This window comes from Dromaius novaehollandiae, chromosome 1 (genome assembly GCF_036370855.1).
Source record: "Dromaius novaehollandiae isolate bDroNov1 chromosome 1, bDroNov1.hap1, whole genome shotgun sequence".
In the NCBI taxonomy this organism is placed as follows: domain Eukaryota; kingdom Metazoa; phylum Chordata; class Aves; order Casuariiformes; family Dromaiidae; genus Dromaius; species Dromaius novaehollandiae.
The window spans coordinates 163,457,140-163,470,003 of NC_088098.1; the positions used below are offsets into that span (position 1 = coordinate 163,457,140).

Sequence of the window (12,864 nt, forward strand, 5' to 3'; positions counted from 1 at the left end):
TATTCTCGCTCTTCGGATAGTTTTCTTTTTACACCGTTAACTGAGTCAGAATGATGTACCAAATCTTGGGCTGCTTTGAAATTTGCTGTTAGATTCCTAACCCCCAGTGACAATGGGACAGCTATACCACCATTTTGTGCTTTCCTATCATGCTCCTCTTTGGGGAGTATGGTGGTTCTCATTTTCATATAATCAGATTAGGGTTGAGCTTTTGTCATCCAGCAGCCCTGGTTTGGTATTCAGGTTGCATCTTTGTTTTCTAAATGCCTGAAAGATGATGGGGCTTGATCCACTGAAGTGGATGATGGAATCGATTGGCGCTTGCCTGGCCGCTGGCGTAGGCAGTGGCCAGGTGCAGAGGCACTATAAAGGGCCTATTTATGCTCTCAAGTAAAGGACAGAAATGCTGCTTCCTTTTGGAGGGTAGGCATATTTAATTGGCATGTGATACAGTCTCTGCAGTCTGTCAGCACTTAATTCTGTACTTAGTCTTTTTGATGTTCTTGTCCCTCCTACCTTCTTCCCAAGATTGTCTTGCTAGGTTGCTGGTGGTGTTTCTACCTGCCTTCCTAAAAGCTATGCTTCAGGATCCCCTGTCAGCCTTAAAGAGGATCTGGTCCAGTTCCTATCAGTGGACATGTCTGCATGAGATTTCATACTGTGATATTTGAAGATGGAGCTATTAGATCTTTTTCTGACTACTTCGTAGTCTCATTTTAGAACCTTTGTTGCACCCACAGTACAGCCAGCAGTTCCTTATTAGAGCTCAGTTTATATTCAAGAAATACCTGTTTAAGATAATAGATTGATAATATCTATCTAAGAATGAGAAATGGTTTCTGTGCTAAATGCAGGAAGAGGTGGTGCTATGATGAATGCATGTAATAAATAAAAGGTATAATAAACAAATGCAGAGGACAGGGATGTTCAACCATTATCTATTTTATTGAGATAACAATAGGCCTAACCTGAGAGTTGCAAATCGTTTCAAGTTCTTTTAAAAGTTGTTTTCAAAATTTCTGAACAAGCTGCGATTCTCTGTGCTCCTTAGCTCTTCAGGAAACCTCACCCTGAGCTTGACTATAAGGAAAGAAAAAGGCTTTCTTTACATTCTTCTAGGTAGTATTATTGAGGCTTTTGTTTTGCTATTCAATGTAGACTATCTCTAAAGTGTTGTAGAGAATGCACCCTGCTGTCTGTATAAGCCTCTTTCCTATTGAGTGTTATCATGTGTGGCCCTGATTTTCTCTGTTGAAAGAAAGAATAGTCAGGTCATTGAGGTGTTGCTGAGAAGATGACAAAAATATATGTGCATTAATAATGGGGTGAATACCCTGGTATTACTATGATCTGAAACATGCGTATGCTAGTGGGGCATTAAGAGTGAACAACTTCCTTTTCTTAAGGAAGCTGTTACCCGCTGGGCTAAAGTCTCTGTCATGATTTCTGCCCCTGCCCCTTTCTCTCACTGCCTAGTTCGAAAGGAGGAGTTGAGGGATACCTGCCTCCCACCATGTTCTTTAGCTTCTTTTAGGAAATAGGAGCAGAAGGCCCAAAATCTCTCTGACTGAGGCCCAGAACCTTGTGCTTATATTTCTTGAATGAATGCTTTTACTGCTAAGCTATTAGCAAAAGATGTTCAGGGAAGGAGTATGTTAGGCTGCAAACCTCTCTGGTGGTTCAGGCTGCAACTAGAATTTAGGCAAAGACTGAGTTTTTCCTTGCCAATTCCAGAGTCATGACAGAGCTTAGTGATCCTCTCCCCAGATGAGGATGATGGTGAGCATGCATAGAATTTCCGTTTAGTTACTTAGAATATTTCATGGCCCCAGATGGAGATGTGAGTTTGTATTTGGGTGATACATGGCAGCAGGTGATAATCTGAGATTTAGATTTTTAGTCCGCCTGAATAAGGATTTGTGTAGAGTTTAGGCTATGCCCACCTTCTCTGTAATGATTTGTCCTGTCATCAGTAGTGATCTCTACTGTAAAGAGCTATTCCTCTGTTGTGCTGAATGCTTAACCTTATTTTGCCACAGAAAATTATGTTCAGTCTTTCAGATCATGAACTAGTGCTTTCTGCTATGGAAAATTCTTCTGTTACTCCATTCATCTAAGTCATCGTGTTCTTCTAAAGTTAACTTTGTTGCCTTTTTATTGTTAGTGCCTCCTAACTTGATGCCATCAGAACAACTCTTTTCACTTAATTTTTGATGGGATACCAAATGTTTATGCATTTCCAGACAGATTCATTCTAGAATACTACTTCTATGTAAAAATTAATAATTTGTCAGAGGAAGACATCTGTTGATGTGGCATGAATCTTTGTTATATTTTATTCAATTTTCTATCTACTTTTAACAACTGGAAGAGCAACTAAGGCCTTGCATACAACTGATGCAGGCTAGTATAGCTGTCTGAATATACCAATTAATATAAATATATATTCTTTGTCTTGTTTTAACTCTAGGTACAGCATTTATTGTTCTGCAGTCATTCTATAAAAGTACAATTTCCTGTTTTAATAGAAATCCTGGAAATGACATGCCTTCAAGTGCAGAATTCTAGGTTGGCGCTTCTTTGGTCCCACTAACTCTGTTGTATCTTGAGATCTTTGGCTCTTCCTTCTGTCTTGGATGAGAATTTTAATTCTCACGCTGCTTTTCTTTCTCCATCGTCACTATTAATCATATTTTTGAAAGCTGATACACAATATACATATATTCACATAGCCTGGCATGGTGCCCAGGTTGGGAGGCAAGATTTCTGTGCAATGTGGAGTGTCAGGTGCCTCTAGAGGGCATTCATCACCTGACGGCTGCCTAAATCAGGTGCTCTGATTCACTTTCCAGCCATGCCTTTCCGCTTTTCATCGACTAGAGAGAGGGCCATGTAGACTCCCAAATTTATGCCTCACTGCAGTGCTTTAAGTTAGATGGTGTCAGTACTTCTCTACAATAAGTTTCTTGAATAATTTCCAGTTTTATCGGTATAGCAGCTCTTTTGCCTTAATGCTTATTTATACAGCTAGAGAACATTTTAGCCTCTATTGTTTTTTCAGTATAACTTTATTTTCTTTTCAGGGTTGTTCTCACCTTAATTGTCTTGTAGTTTTCACTTTAATGCTGTACTTCAGTTCAGTATCTCTGCTTTAGCTTGGTTTTTATTTTTTTCAAGTCTTCTGTTTCCTCCTGATATCCTTTCTTTGGTGGTTATTCATACAGGAGGTTGAGACTCTTAACTGAAAGCTTTTATCCCTTTCTTTGGGATGTGAGTTCCAGTTAACACTTTTGATTTAAGGATATGCCAAGATTTCTTTTTCTGTATTCAAGTTCTCAAGCTAATCAAGTTTGAACTGATTTATTTGCCAGCTAGTTTGCTTTATTTCTTTACACAGTTGAAGTCAAGAATCTTAGTTGTAGGCTCTCTTGTGTTCATTCTTCAGTCCATTTGCAATGAAGAGTATTTGCTTTCACCAGCTTTTCTTCACTGCTTACACAAACTAAAGCTTAAAATAACAGTGACTTTTTTGGTGAAGAAATCTATAGGAATATCTGAATCTAACTGCTAATAGGAATGTTTTTCCATCTGTAATCAAAGCCTGGAAAGTTGGTCTCCAAAAGTGAAACCTATTGCTCTGCTTACAAGAAGAAATTCTTTTCTCTTCCATCTTAAGAGGACAGCTTTTGGAGTATGTTTCATGATATGCCTTCAAGTCATCTAATACAGTGAGAGGAAGAAGCACCGTAATGACTGCATAAATGTATATTTCCTGCTGCACAGTCATGTTTGAAGTCACGTAACCTGCCTACCATTCAGTTTTCTATGCAAACATCTCATTTTTGTCTGAATTGCTCTTGCTGTTTTTCAGAACAGATGAGTTCATTCAAAAGACGATCCGAGAAAAGTTTGCTCAGTGCACAGTGCTGACCATTGCACACCGCTTGAACACCATTATTGACAGTGACAAGATTATGGTAAGAGAGTCAGCTGCTTAAATTCTTTTTATTACATGAATAAAATTAATTGTATTACTTTTTCTTCTTAATTTTGATTCAGAAATGAGCAGAAATTTAGCTGTCCTTTCGACTTATCATAGTTAACCTATGGGGATTGGCAACTCGTAAAACTGTAGAAGTAATGACCTGAAAAGACTTCTTGCATTGTTTGGCCCTGTGGTTTCCAGCCTGCAAGGCACGAACCCATTACAGGTGAGGTACAGCAGCATACCCAAGCAAATAAGCTCTGCCAATGCTAGGAGCCTGAGGGGAGACACCCAGGTGGCTCTGGACAGAGTCAGCTGGATTCAGGCAGGTTTATTAATTCAGTCTCGATGGACTGAAGGGAGGCAGTGACAATAGTTAGTGGTGTGGGATGGGTGAGAAGGAAGTGGTAGAGGTTCTGGGGCAGGAGACACGGTGGTAAGGAGGCAGCAGCTGCCCTTGGGCAGGGGTGGTGGTGGGAGAAGTGGAACTAGCCTGGTGAGGTAATGAACATGGTCAGCTTTCTAAAGCAAGGTTCAGACAGAAAAGATGAAGCACTGCCTCTGTCATCTTTGTTACCTATAGAGCCGTGATGTTCTCTGTCTCTGAAATACCGTTCCTGCCATCCTGGCAGCCCCGCAATGCATTGCACATGCACAGAAAATGAGAAATCCTTGCTGATTATTTTCATAGAGGAGATGGTCTTCCCTAGGCTCTCAGGAAATCTGGCTGGTCTGCATCCTTGAAATGGTGTAGCCCACAGTTTTGCTATTTTCTGAGGTAGGAAAGGAGCTCTTTGCAAACATTTTCTTCACAGCCAGTAAGCAAAGTAACTGACATAGCGGGTAAATTGTATTCATAAGTGGAACTCCAACTTACTAGACTTCAAGCAAAATTTACCCTTCCCCTCTCAGTGATGATCTTAAAAAAAGAAAAAAACAACAGCAGAAAACCCCCCAAAACCTCTTTATTGAGCTTTTTTTTGTGAAAATGAAGCACGTTAATTCTTTTGGTATTTTTTACTGGATGCTTCAAACATTTTAAAATCTGTGGTTAAGAGTTGCAACAGTTGCCCAAAGTATGTGCAAATGAAAAAAATGAAAATCATGAAAAATCTGAAAATCATAAAAAATGAATGAATCTACAGAGGTGAATGATGTTCAGAGGCATAGAATAGAGTAAGTTGTGAAGTGAGTGATTATAGTTTACTTGCAAGGATAGAAACTAGCAGAATTGTCATAATAAGTCATTGCAAGCATTTAAGGTGTAATAAATAAATATTTTGTTCCCTGGTGGATACTGCCCCACAAGTCTGATGGATATGTTGGTGTTTTCTACAACTAAAGTGAACAAAAGACTTGTGAGGAAACAACTGTGACCTAATTAATAGCTGTGTGTGTTTGTTAGCTGTCCAAAGGGATTTCTGTGGGTTTTGGTTCATTAACTACCATTAACATGTTATGCACAGAATGCTCTTTCCATGAAGATGTTTTCTTAGTTTACCTTTAATATCATACAGTTGTAATGAAAAGTAAATGCTTTTATTTGCTTTTTTGCTAAAAAGCATTTGAGCAAAGCATGCAACTTGGAAATCATCTTTCTCCCCAAACTGCTCACTGTTTTATTACCGATGGTATAGCTATTCTGTGTGTTTTTAGATTCAGTATACTACTTTTAACTTTATGCTGTTTCAGCTCAGGCCTTACTGAGAGTTCTGCTTTCCTGAAAGGCCATTTATTGTCATGCATTGTCTAATACAGTCTTTTTAGAATGATTTAATGACCTCTTTAGAGTGTGTTAAGGAGCAGATTTGCAAAATGTTGTGCCTTAGGGTCCACAATCTTCAGTAACTTTTAAAATATTTTTTATCCTTTTATACTGCTTCATTTTGATCTTAAGACTTCTATAATATTTTGGAACAGAGGAGGGCAAGAAGAGTAATACAGAAAAAAGGAGGAAACTGACACACATCACCCATTAAGAAATCTGCTTTCTTGACATCCTTATTCAGAGTAATTGGTTCTGTTTCTATACAAATTGGAAATATTATAGTATATTAAGAATGATCAGAGTTATGGGAGGTGTGCCTTTGTTGTACTTTTTTGTTATTATTACTTTGTTTACTCAGGCATGCACTTCCTAGTGGGGATAGAACAGAATTTGAAAGAATAATAAAAGCGTGCATTAAAAAGCGAATGAACAAGAATGTCCCTCTGGAACAAGTAACAATTAAATGAGTGCCATTAATAATAAAAACATTCATTGAAGATTAGTTATTTACTTAAATATTAGGAAATTTGAGAAAACTTGGCTAAAGAAGGCTTTCTGTTTTAAAATTTGGTCTCAAAGATATGTTATATTTTAATAATATACAAACTTAACTTGATGCACATTCTTTTTTAAGAGTAAAAAAGCACAAACTGAAGTACACTGTTATTCCATTACCGACTGTTCTCAAAACTTTTGGTTTTGTTTTCCCTGTAACTGAGACTTCTAGATGCAATAATGCCTTCATGCATAAGCCATCCCAAATCCCTATGGTTTGCTATCAGGGTAGGCTTTGATAGAAAAATGAGCGAAGAGGAGCAAATATGGAACCTGATTGTTGGAATATTGACAGTTGTCTTCTGACAAACAATAAAGTTGTTCTTCAAGCAAATTTTGATCAAAATTGTTCAACCCTCTTGACTCAATCACACAAATCCAAGCCTTGCCCTTGAACAAATCACGTAATCAGAACATAAGCTAGGGTGGGTGGGTTTTTTTGTTTGTTTGTTTGTTTTTCTTCTCATAGAATCATTCAGGTTGGTAGGGACCTCAGGAGGTCTGTAGTCCAAACTCCTGCTCAAAGTATGGTCAGCACTAATTTCAGACCAGGTTGCTCAGGGCTTTGTCTACTTGGGTCTTGAAAACCTCCAAGGATGGAGATTCCATGGCCTCTCTGGGCAACTTGCCCCAATGCTTAATTACTCCTGCTGTGAATTTTTTTTTTTTTTGTCATTATATCCAGTTGGAAGCTCCCCCTCAGTTTATGGCAATTGTTCCTTGTTTTCCCACTGTATACCTCACTAAAGAGCCTAGGTCTATCTCCTCAGTAGCTTCCTTGTAAGCATGGGAAAGCTGCTGTTAGGTTCCCCAAAGCCATCTCTTCTCCAAGGTAAGTAAGCCCTTCTCCCTCAGTCTCTCTTTCTGGAGCATGTCCCTTGACCACCTTGTTGGGTCTGCGCTGGACACCTTCCAGTTTGCCCTTGTCTTTCTTGCACTGAGGGGCTCAAAACTGGACACTATTTCAGAGTTGGTCTAATAAACACTGACTAAATCACTTCCCTTGATGTGCTGGTTTTACCTCCTGTTGATACTGTCCAAGATGCTTTTACCCTTCATCACTGCCATGGCACGCTGTTTGACTCTCATTTAGCCAGATGTCCACCAGAACCCCAGCATCTTTTCAGTAGAGGTGCTGCCTAGATAGTTACTCCCCAGCTGGTACTGGTGCAGGGGGTTGGTCTGTCCCACATGCAGGATTTCACATGTGTCTGCGTTTAATTTCATGAGGTTCCTGTTGGCCCCATTCCTTTAGCTTGTCTAGGTCCCTTTGAATGTCAGCCCTGCCTTGAGCGTATTGACTGCAATCCCCAGTTTGGTGTTGTCCGCAAACTTTTGATTTAATTCAGTTTAATTGCTTGTTAGGCTAGAACTTTCCAGAAAGAAAACGTTCACCTTTAGGGTTAATTCTAACATTAGAAAAAGAAAAATTAGACTAAAAAATAATTTTGAGGAAGTCATGAGAAAATGCCAAGTTGGATGAGTATGGAAATAGGAACTGAACGTGAACTATTGCATGTCTGCTCACACCCATTGTAATAACTAGTTCTATTTTAGAAGAGAAGAAGAGTCTACTGGAAGAGGGGGGGAAAAAGGAAGAACAGAATACATTTTATACAACCGTAGACAAATCTGGCCTCAGGAGTTGTTTTAATTCTCGTTTGTTCCATTCCCAAAACCATACCTCTAGTTTCATAATCCAGGTCACACCTTAAGAGTATTTCCATTATATCTATCTTAGTGATAAATACTCTTTATCAAAACTTCAAACGCTTAAAATCATTGAGGGAAGAGCTGTATTGTGTAATGTGATACTCTCTAACCCAGTCACTTCAGTGAGTAATGCTACATTGCACTTGCATAGGACCTTTCATCTGGAAATTGTAACGCTCTTTACAAACATTAATTAATTAAACTTCAAACGCCTGGGTGAGATAGGGAAGTATCCATACAATCCTTGGAACCAGAGTTAGAAAGACTTGTTAAGTCAGGCCATCAAATAACTGCTGGATTATAATTTTATGGTAGTGTTTTCAGACTTTTTTTCTGCACAGCTGACACTCATAGGACACCTTGTCATTCCCTTATCTTTATTTGAGACACCAAGTTTTAACTTCTCCTGTCAGGTGCTTACAGTGCCCATTTTAGCCATTTAGCACAGGCAGCCACCCTGCTCCCTGGTAGAGGGCAAGGACAGCAGAAGCACTGCTGTTGCCTCTTTCCTGGCAGCAGCCTGGAGTGGGTGCCCATCCTGGCCAAAGCGTAGCTCATGCTTGCTCCACTAGCCCCTGATCCCACATAGCTTCCCCACCACTATGGTGTGGCAGCAGCTCTTTCTCTGTCTTTTCCTCACCTTAAAGGGTGAGGGCCTTTTACCTAAACCACTTCTGCAACTCACCAAACTGAGCCAGGAGCAGCCTGGGGCAGCCAAGAGGCACCACTCCCAAGACTTCCAGTGGGATCTCAGAAAATCCTCGCCATCTGTTCCTCTCTCTCCTCTCTGATTTCTTTTCCAGGTTGAGAAATCCTTTTTTATAAACCTTACTTTTACACAGGAGAAAACAGAAGTATACAGAAATTGAGGCATAGTGAATCAGTAGTAAATTAAGTATGTGGATTTGGCAAGAGCCTGATGCTCTAAATGGTATGCCATGCTGGTTTTCTGTAGGAAATCTGTAGACTAGTCAAGATTTGTGCATTATCCAATGACAAAGATATCTCTCCCTAGAGACTTTTCATATCAGTGCAATGCTTCTTTGAAATTGAAACTCTATGTAAGCAGGACTTGATCTTGTAATTAAAAACTGTCATTCAAATAAGATGCTTTTGTTGAAGAGAAACATGGGAAGAGGTTTGATTTATGGGAAAACCTGTTATGATTACGTCTTAAAATGACTAATGTTCAGGTTAACAATACAATGTACTCCACAGCCAGACCAAGAGTTCAAAACATAACTGGCCATTTTTCTGATGAAACTGAGTTTGCTCCCCTTTGTGTATCAGAAGCTATTACATCACATTGACCTCAACCCCATCTGTAAGTATAAAACATAGGTAACAAAATATGGTAACTTCTTCCTTTGCCTTTTCCCTTTTAAAGTCAGAGAGCTTATCAAAGCATTAAGATTAAGATTGATTCAGAGGAAAAAAAGAATACATTCTGTGTCATTGAGCTAGCATTTTTATTTATTTTACCTTTAAAATATTTGCATGATGGTACAGAGAATACATTGACATCTCATTTGTGCAACTTACAGTTGTTTTATGGTATCAATGGCAGAAACACATATCGTGCGTGTTGAACTTGAGTACCTTTTCTTGGTCAATAAAAATGACTTCCCACATCTCTCCGGTAAGCCTCCCTCATTCAGGTGTTACCATTTTCCCAACGTTGTGTTACATTTACTGTGGTGGAACATCTGGGCCTCATAAATCAGGCACAGTGTTTCATGCACTGTAGACAGCTAACTTCAGCAGGGCAAACCAGACAACCAAAATTAGGCCTAAACACCTTGAAAGAAAAGGGGAAGCTCTGGAGGACAATTCTGATCAGTTTGTGTGGTAAAAGGGGAGTCACCTGTAACTAGCTAGAAAACACTAAGCAGAATACAAAGTCTGAACTCTCGCCTCTCTCTTGAACTCTGGCATTTGACCCAGCATTGCACATTAGTGTCCTGCAGCCAGCCAGGGCTGAGATGGTTCTGTTGATAGACAACTAGGGACATGGTGGTGATGGCTTAGGGATGAAAGCAATCTTCCAGGAAGTGCAGAAGTCCAAGCTCTCCATTTTCCCTCTGTCTGAGGAGGTCTGGACACAACACTCCCCATTCCCAGGAAAATGCTATGCCCACCAGGCTATACAGGCAGTGTCGTGCTGCCAGAAATGCGAGTCATGGAGCCAGAGGGAGAATAAGCATGAGGGAGTCTGAATCTGCAGCCAAGTGGAAAATGGTGCTCTTGAAGTCGTGGAGGAGCGCTGACTGCCCTGCTGATATGTTCCCATGAGCTTTCATGTCAGTGGCCCAGCTTTAGATGGAGGAGTGGAAAATGTCGGAAGTTAGTGGTGTTACACTAAAGGTGGTATTACTGAGTTAAAGCTGTTAATGCTGTGGTCTCTTGGCTCTTCTTTTAGTGGTATTTTGCTGCCTATTTAAATACCACTGCTGGAAATTTTGTGTTTTACAGTAGAACTTACACAATCCCCTAAAGAGAATGTCTAAGTTGTAAGATGTCATAGAAATATGCAGTCCCAGCTGAAAAACAGTCCTTTGTGAACACTGTTCATGTTGCCCAGTGTTGACTTTTTTAGCTTAAGCATGTGCATATAGGACTACCCCTTTGGTGGAGAGCTATCTCCTCTCATATACAGGCCCTCACATGCGAAATATGTCTAAGACAGGTCAGCTGGCAAAACCCATAGATTTTTTCCTGGAGCCCAGGATGATCTGGGAAAGCATGGAACTTGCTAAAAAGTAGAAGCATTTGAGCTGCATTCAGAGCTATTGTTTAGAGCTTAAAATTCAAAAGTGGGAAGAATTGCAAGGGCATAAAATTGGTATTTTTTATGGTATAGCACAGAAGCTGAAAGTGTTTGTGACCTTATATTAGCTCAGAATCTTGAATGTGATTAATTATTAATGGATATTCTACTTCTGCTGTTGAAGTCTGTTAAAAGAATATAAAGGGAACTTGGTGGATTACAGCAGCTGAGTGGGAGCCAAAATTTGAAATTTTGAGCCAAAGATATTTAGGCACCTAATTCTTCATTGAAACCTTAAAGTAGCTTGTGGATCTGGATTCAGTTGTCTACAGAGAAGTTGCTACATTAATATTTATGCACCTGCCCTTATTATTCTAAAGAAACAAACTCTAGTAACTCCTTTTTTGACTGAGCCTCTGTCTTGAAAATACTGACTAGTGAATATTAGATGAAAACAATGTTTTTCATGCAAGCTAAGAAAAATCTCAGCTGTGCTGTGGGACCAAAGTCTGTTGGATAAAGAAGTGTCGACAGTGAAATATAAAGGATAGTTGTAGAAATAATGGTCCTGCACAGAGCAGAAGATTGAAGTTCATGGCGATAGCTGAGATAGCTTGTACTGGGGAGGTGAAAGAATACTCACTCTTAGGATACCTGAGTATCAGTATCCTGTAAAAACATTGCCTGTATGTGTTTTGTAAGGTGACTGGTAAATTGTCCGCATGTCCAGATTTTCAGGATCCAGAAGATCAAATATGAAAATTTAGGAAAGATCTCAACACTAACTGTAGGGGCTGATCAGAAGTATTTCAGGGAGACTCATAGAAGTCTTAATGCAGTTCCACCAGAAAGTGGATGTGATTACCAGCCTACCTGTTTGGCTTCTACCTCTGTTGGAGCCCCTCTGGCTGATGGAGAGGCAAGGGCCTGAGAACCTTTAGGTTCCTCCTTTCATTTGATGACCCAAGATTTTCAGATTTTCTGGAAGAGCTGAACATTAGCAAGCGATGTTTTAGAAATGATTGATTTTAGTTTGAATCTGAACAATGCCAAGTTCCACAGTTCCCAGATCTTTGGAAATCCTCTGTTCAGCAACCCACAAGGGAGAAACAGGTCCCTCAGTGTTCTTTCTTGAAATTTAATAGTTCAGCTTAACAAATATTAACAGTGACAGTGTTGTTTTCAAAGCTGAGTAATTTATGTGTTTTTGCCATTAAGAGAGGATGTTATATTGATGTTTAAGCCAGGTTTTGCCTAAAATACTGAGCTATGTGCCATGATTATGTATCCGAGTAAGTGTTGTCAACTGAAATAAAGCGCATCACAGTCCTTCATTTGTGGTCCCAGCAGTCTCTAAATTGAGGAAGCTGAAATCCCAAAGAGCTTGACAAGATACTAGGGTGGTTGGTTCTCTTTGCCAGTATTAAACCACACCTCGCCGAAAAGTTGGCGTCTCTCTTAGAGAGTTCTTAAAAGCTGCTCCCAATTTCAAGAGGGCTGCCCAGCAAGATTCTTCTTTTGCCTAAATAAAACAACTAATTACTGAAGCAGTACTTCAGCTGGGAGCATTCAAATGAGGAGCTGGATTTGAATTACTGTAGGAAGTCAAGCCAATGTTTGATGAATCTTGATCTCACATCCACACAAATGCCTGACAGAATGAATTTCCATCAGTATAAGGACAGGTCAATCAGATCATCTTCCTTTAAAGGCAGTAGTATGGCATCCACACTGTACTAGTAATACTAGCAAATCTTTGCAGAATGATCTTTCGCTTTCTCAGAAGTACAGTATTATTTTAAATGTAAATCAGCGTAGGACATGCTAGTGGCTGATGCTTTGAGCAGAGAGTTTCTGATAAGGTAAAACTTTGTGCATGGCAGCCAAGCCACAAATTCATTGTCATAAGAAACTGATAAAACCAAGAGAGATGCCCAGTCATCTGCAACAATATTCCTTAACCTTTTGAAAAGTATAATTTCCTTATAGCTTATCTAACTTCATAAGACCTTCAAAAGCTGTGTTAGAGTGGGATTTCTTAAGCTGAAGTGTATCTTCTGACACTTCAGGTCCATC

General features: G+C 39.6%; 1 protein-coding gene across 3 annotated transcripts in view; it reads left to right on the forward strand.

Moving 5' to 3' along the window:
- Nucleotides 1-12,864, forward strand: part of ABCC4 (ATP binding cassette subfamily C member 4 (PEL blood group)) — a 154,894-nt gene that overhangs the window by 125,506 nt on the left and 16,524 nt on the right. For all 3 annotated transcript variants that reach the window (XM_026119446.2, XM_026119447.2, XM_064504656.1), the window contains one exon: nucleotides 3,872-3,977. In XM_026119446.2, the coding sequence (XP_025975231.1) occupies nucleotides 3,872-3,977 (106 nt within the window). The remainder of the gene's footprint in view (nucleotides 1-3,871; nucleotides 3,978-12,864) is intronic.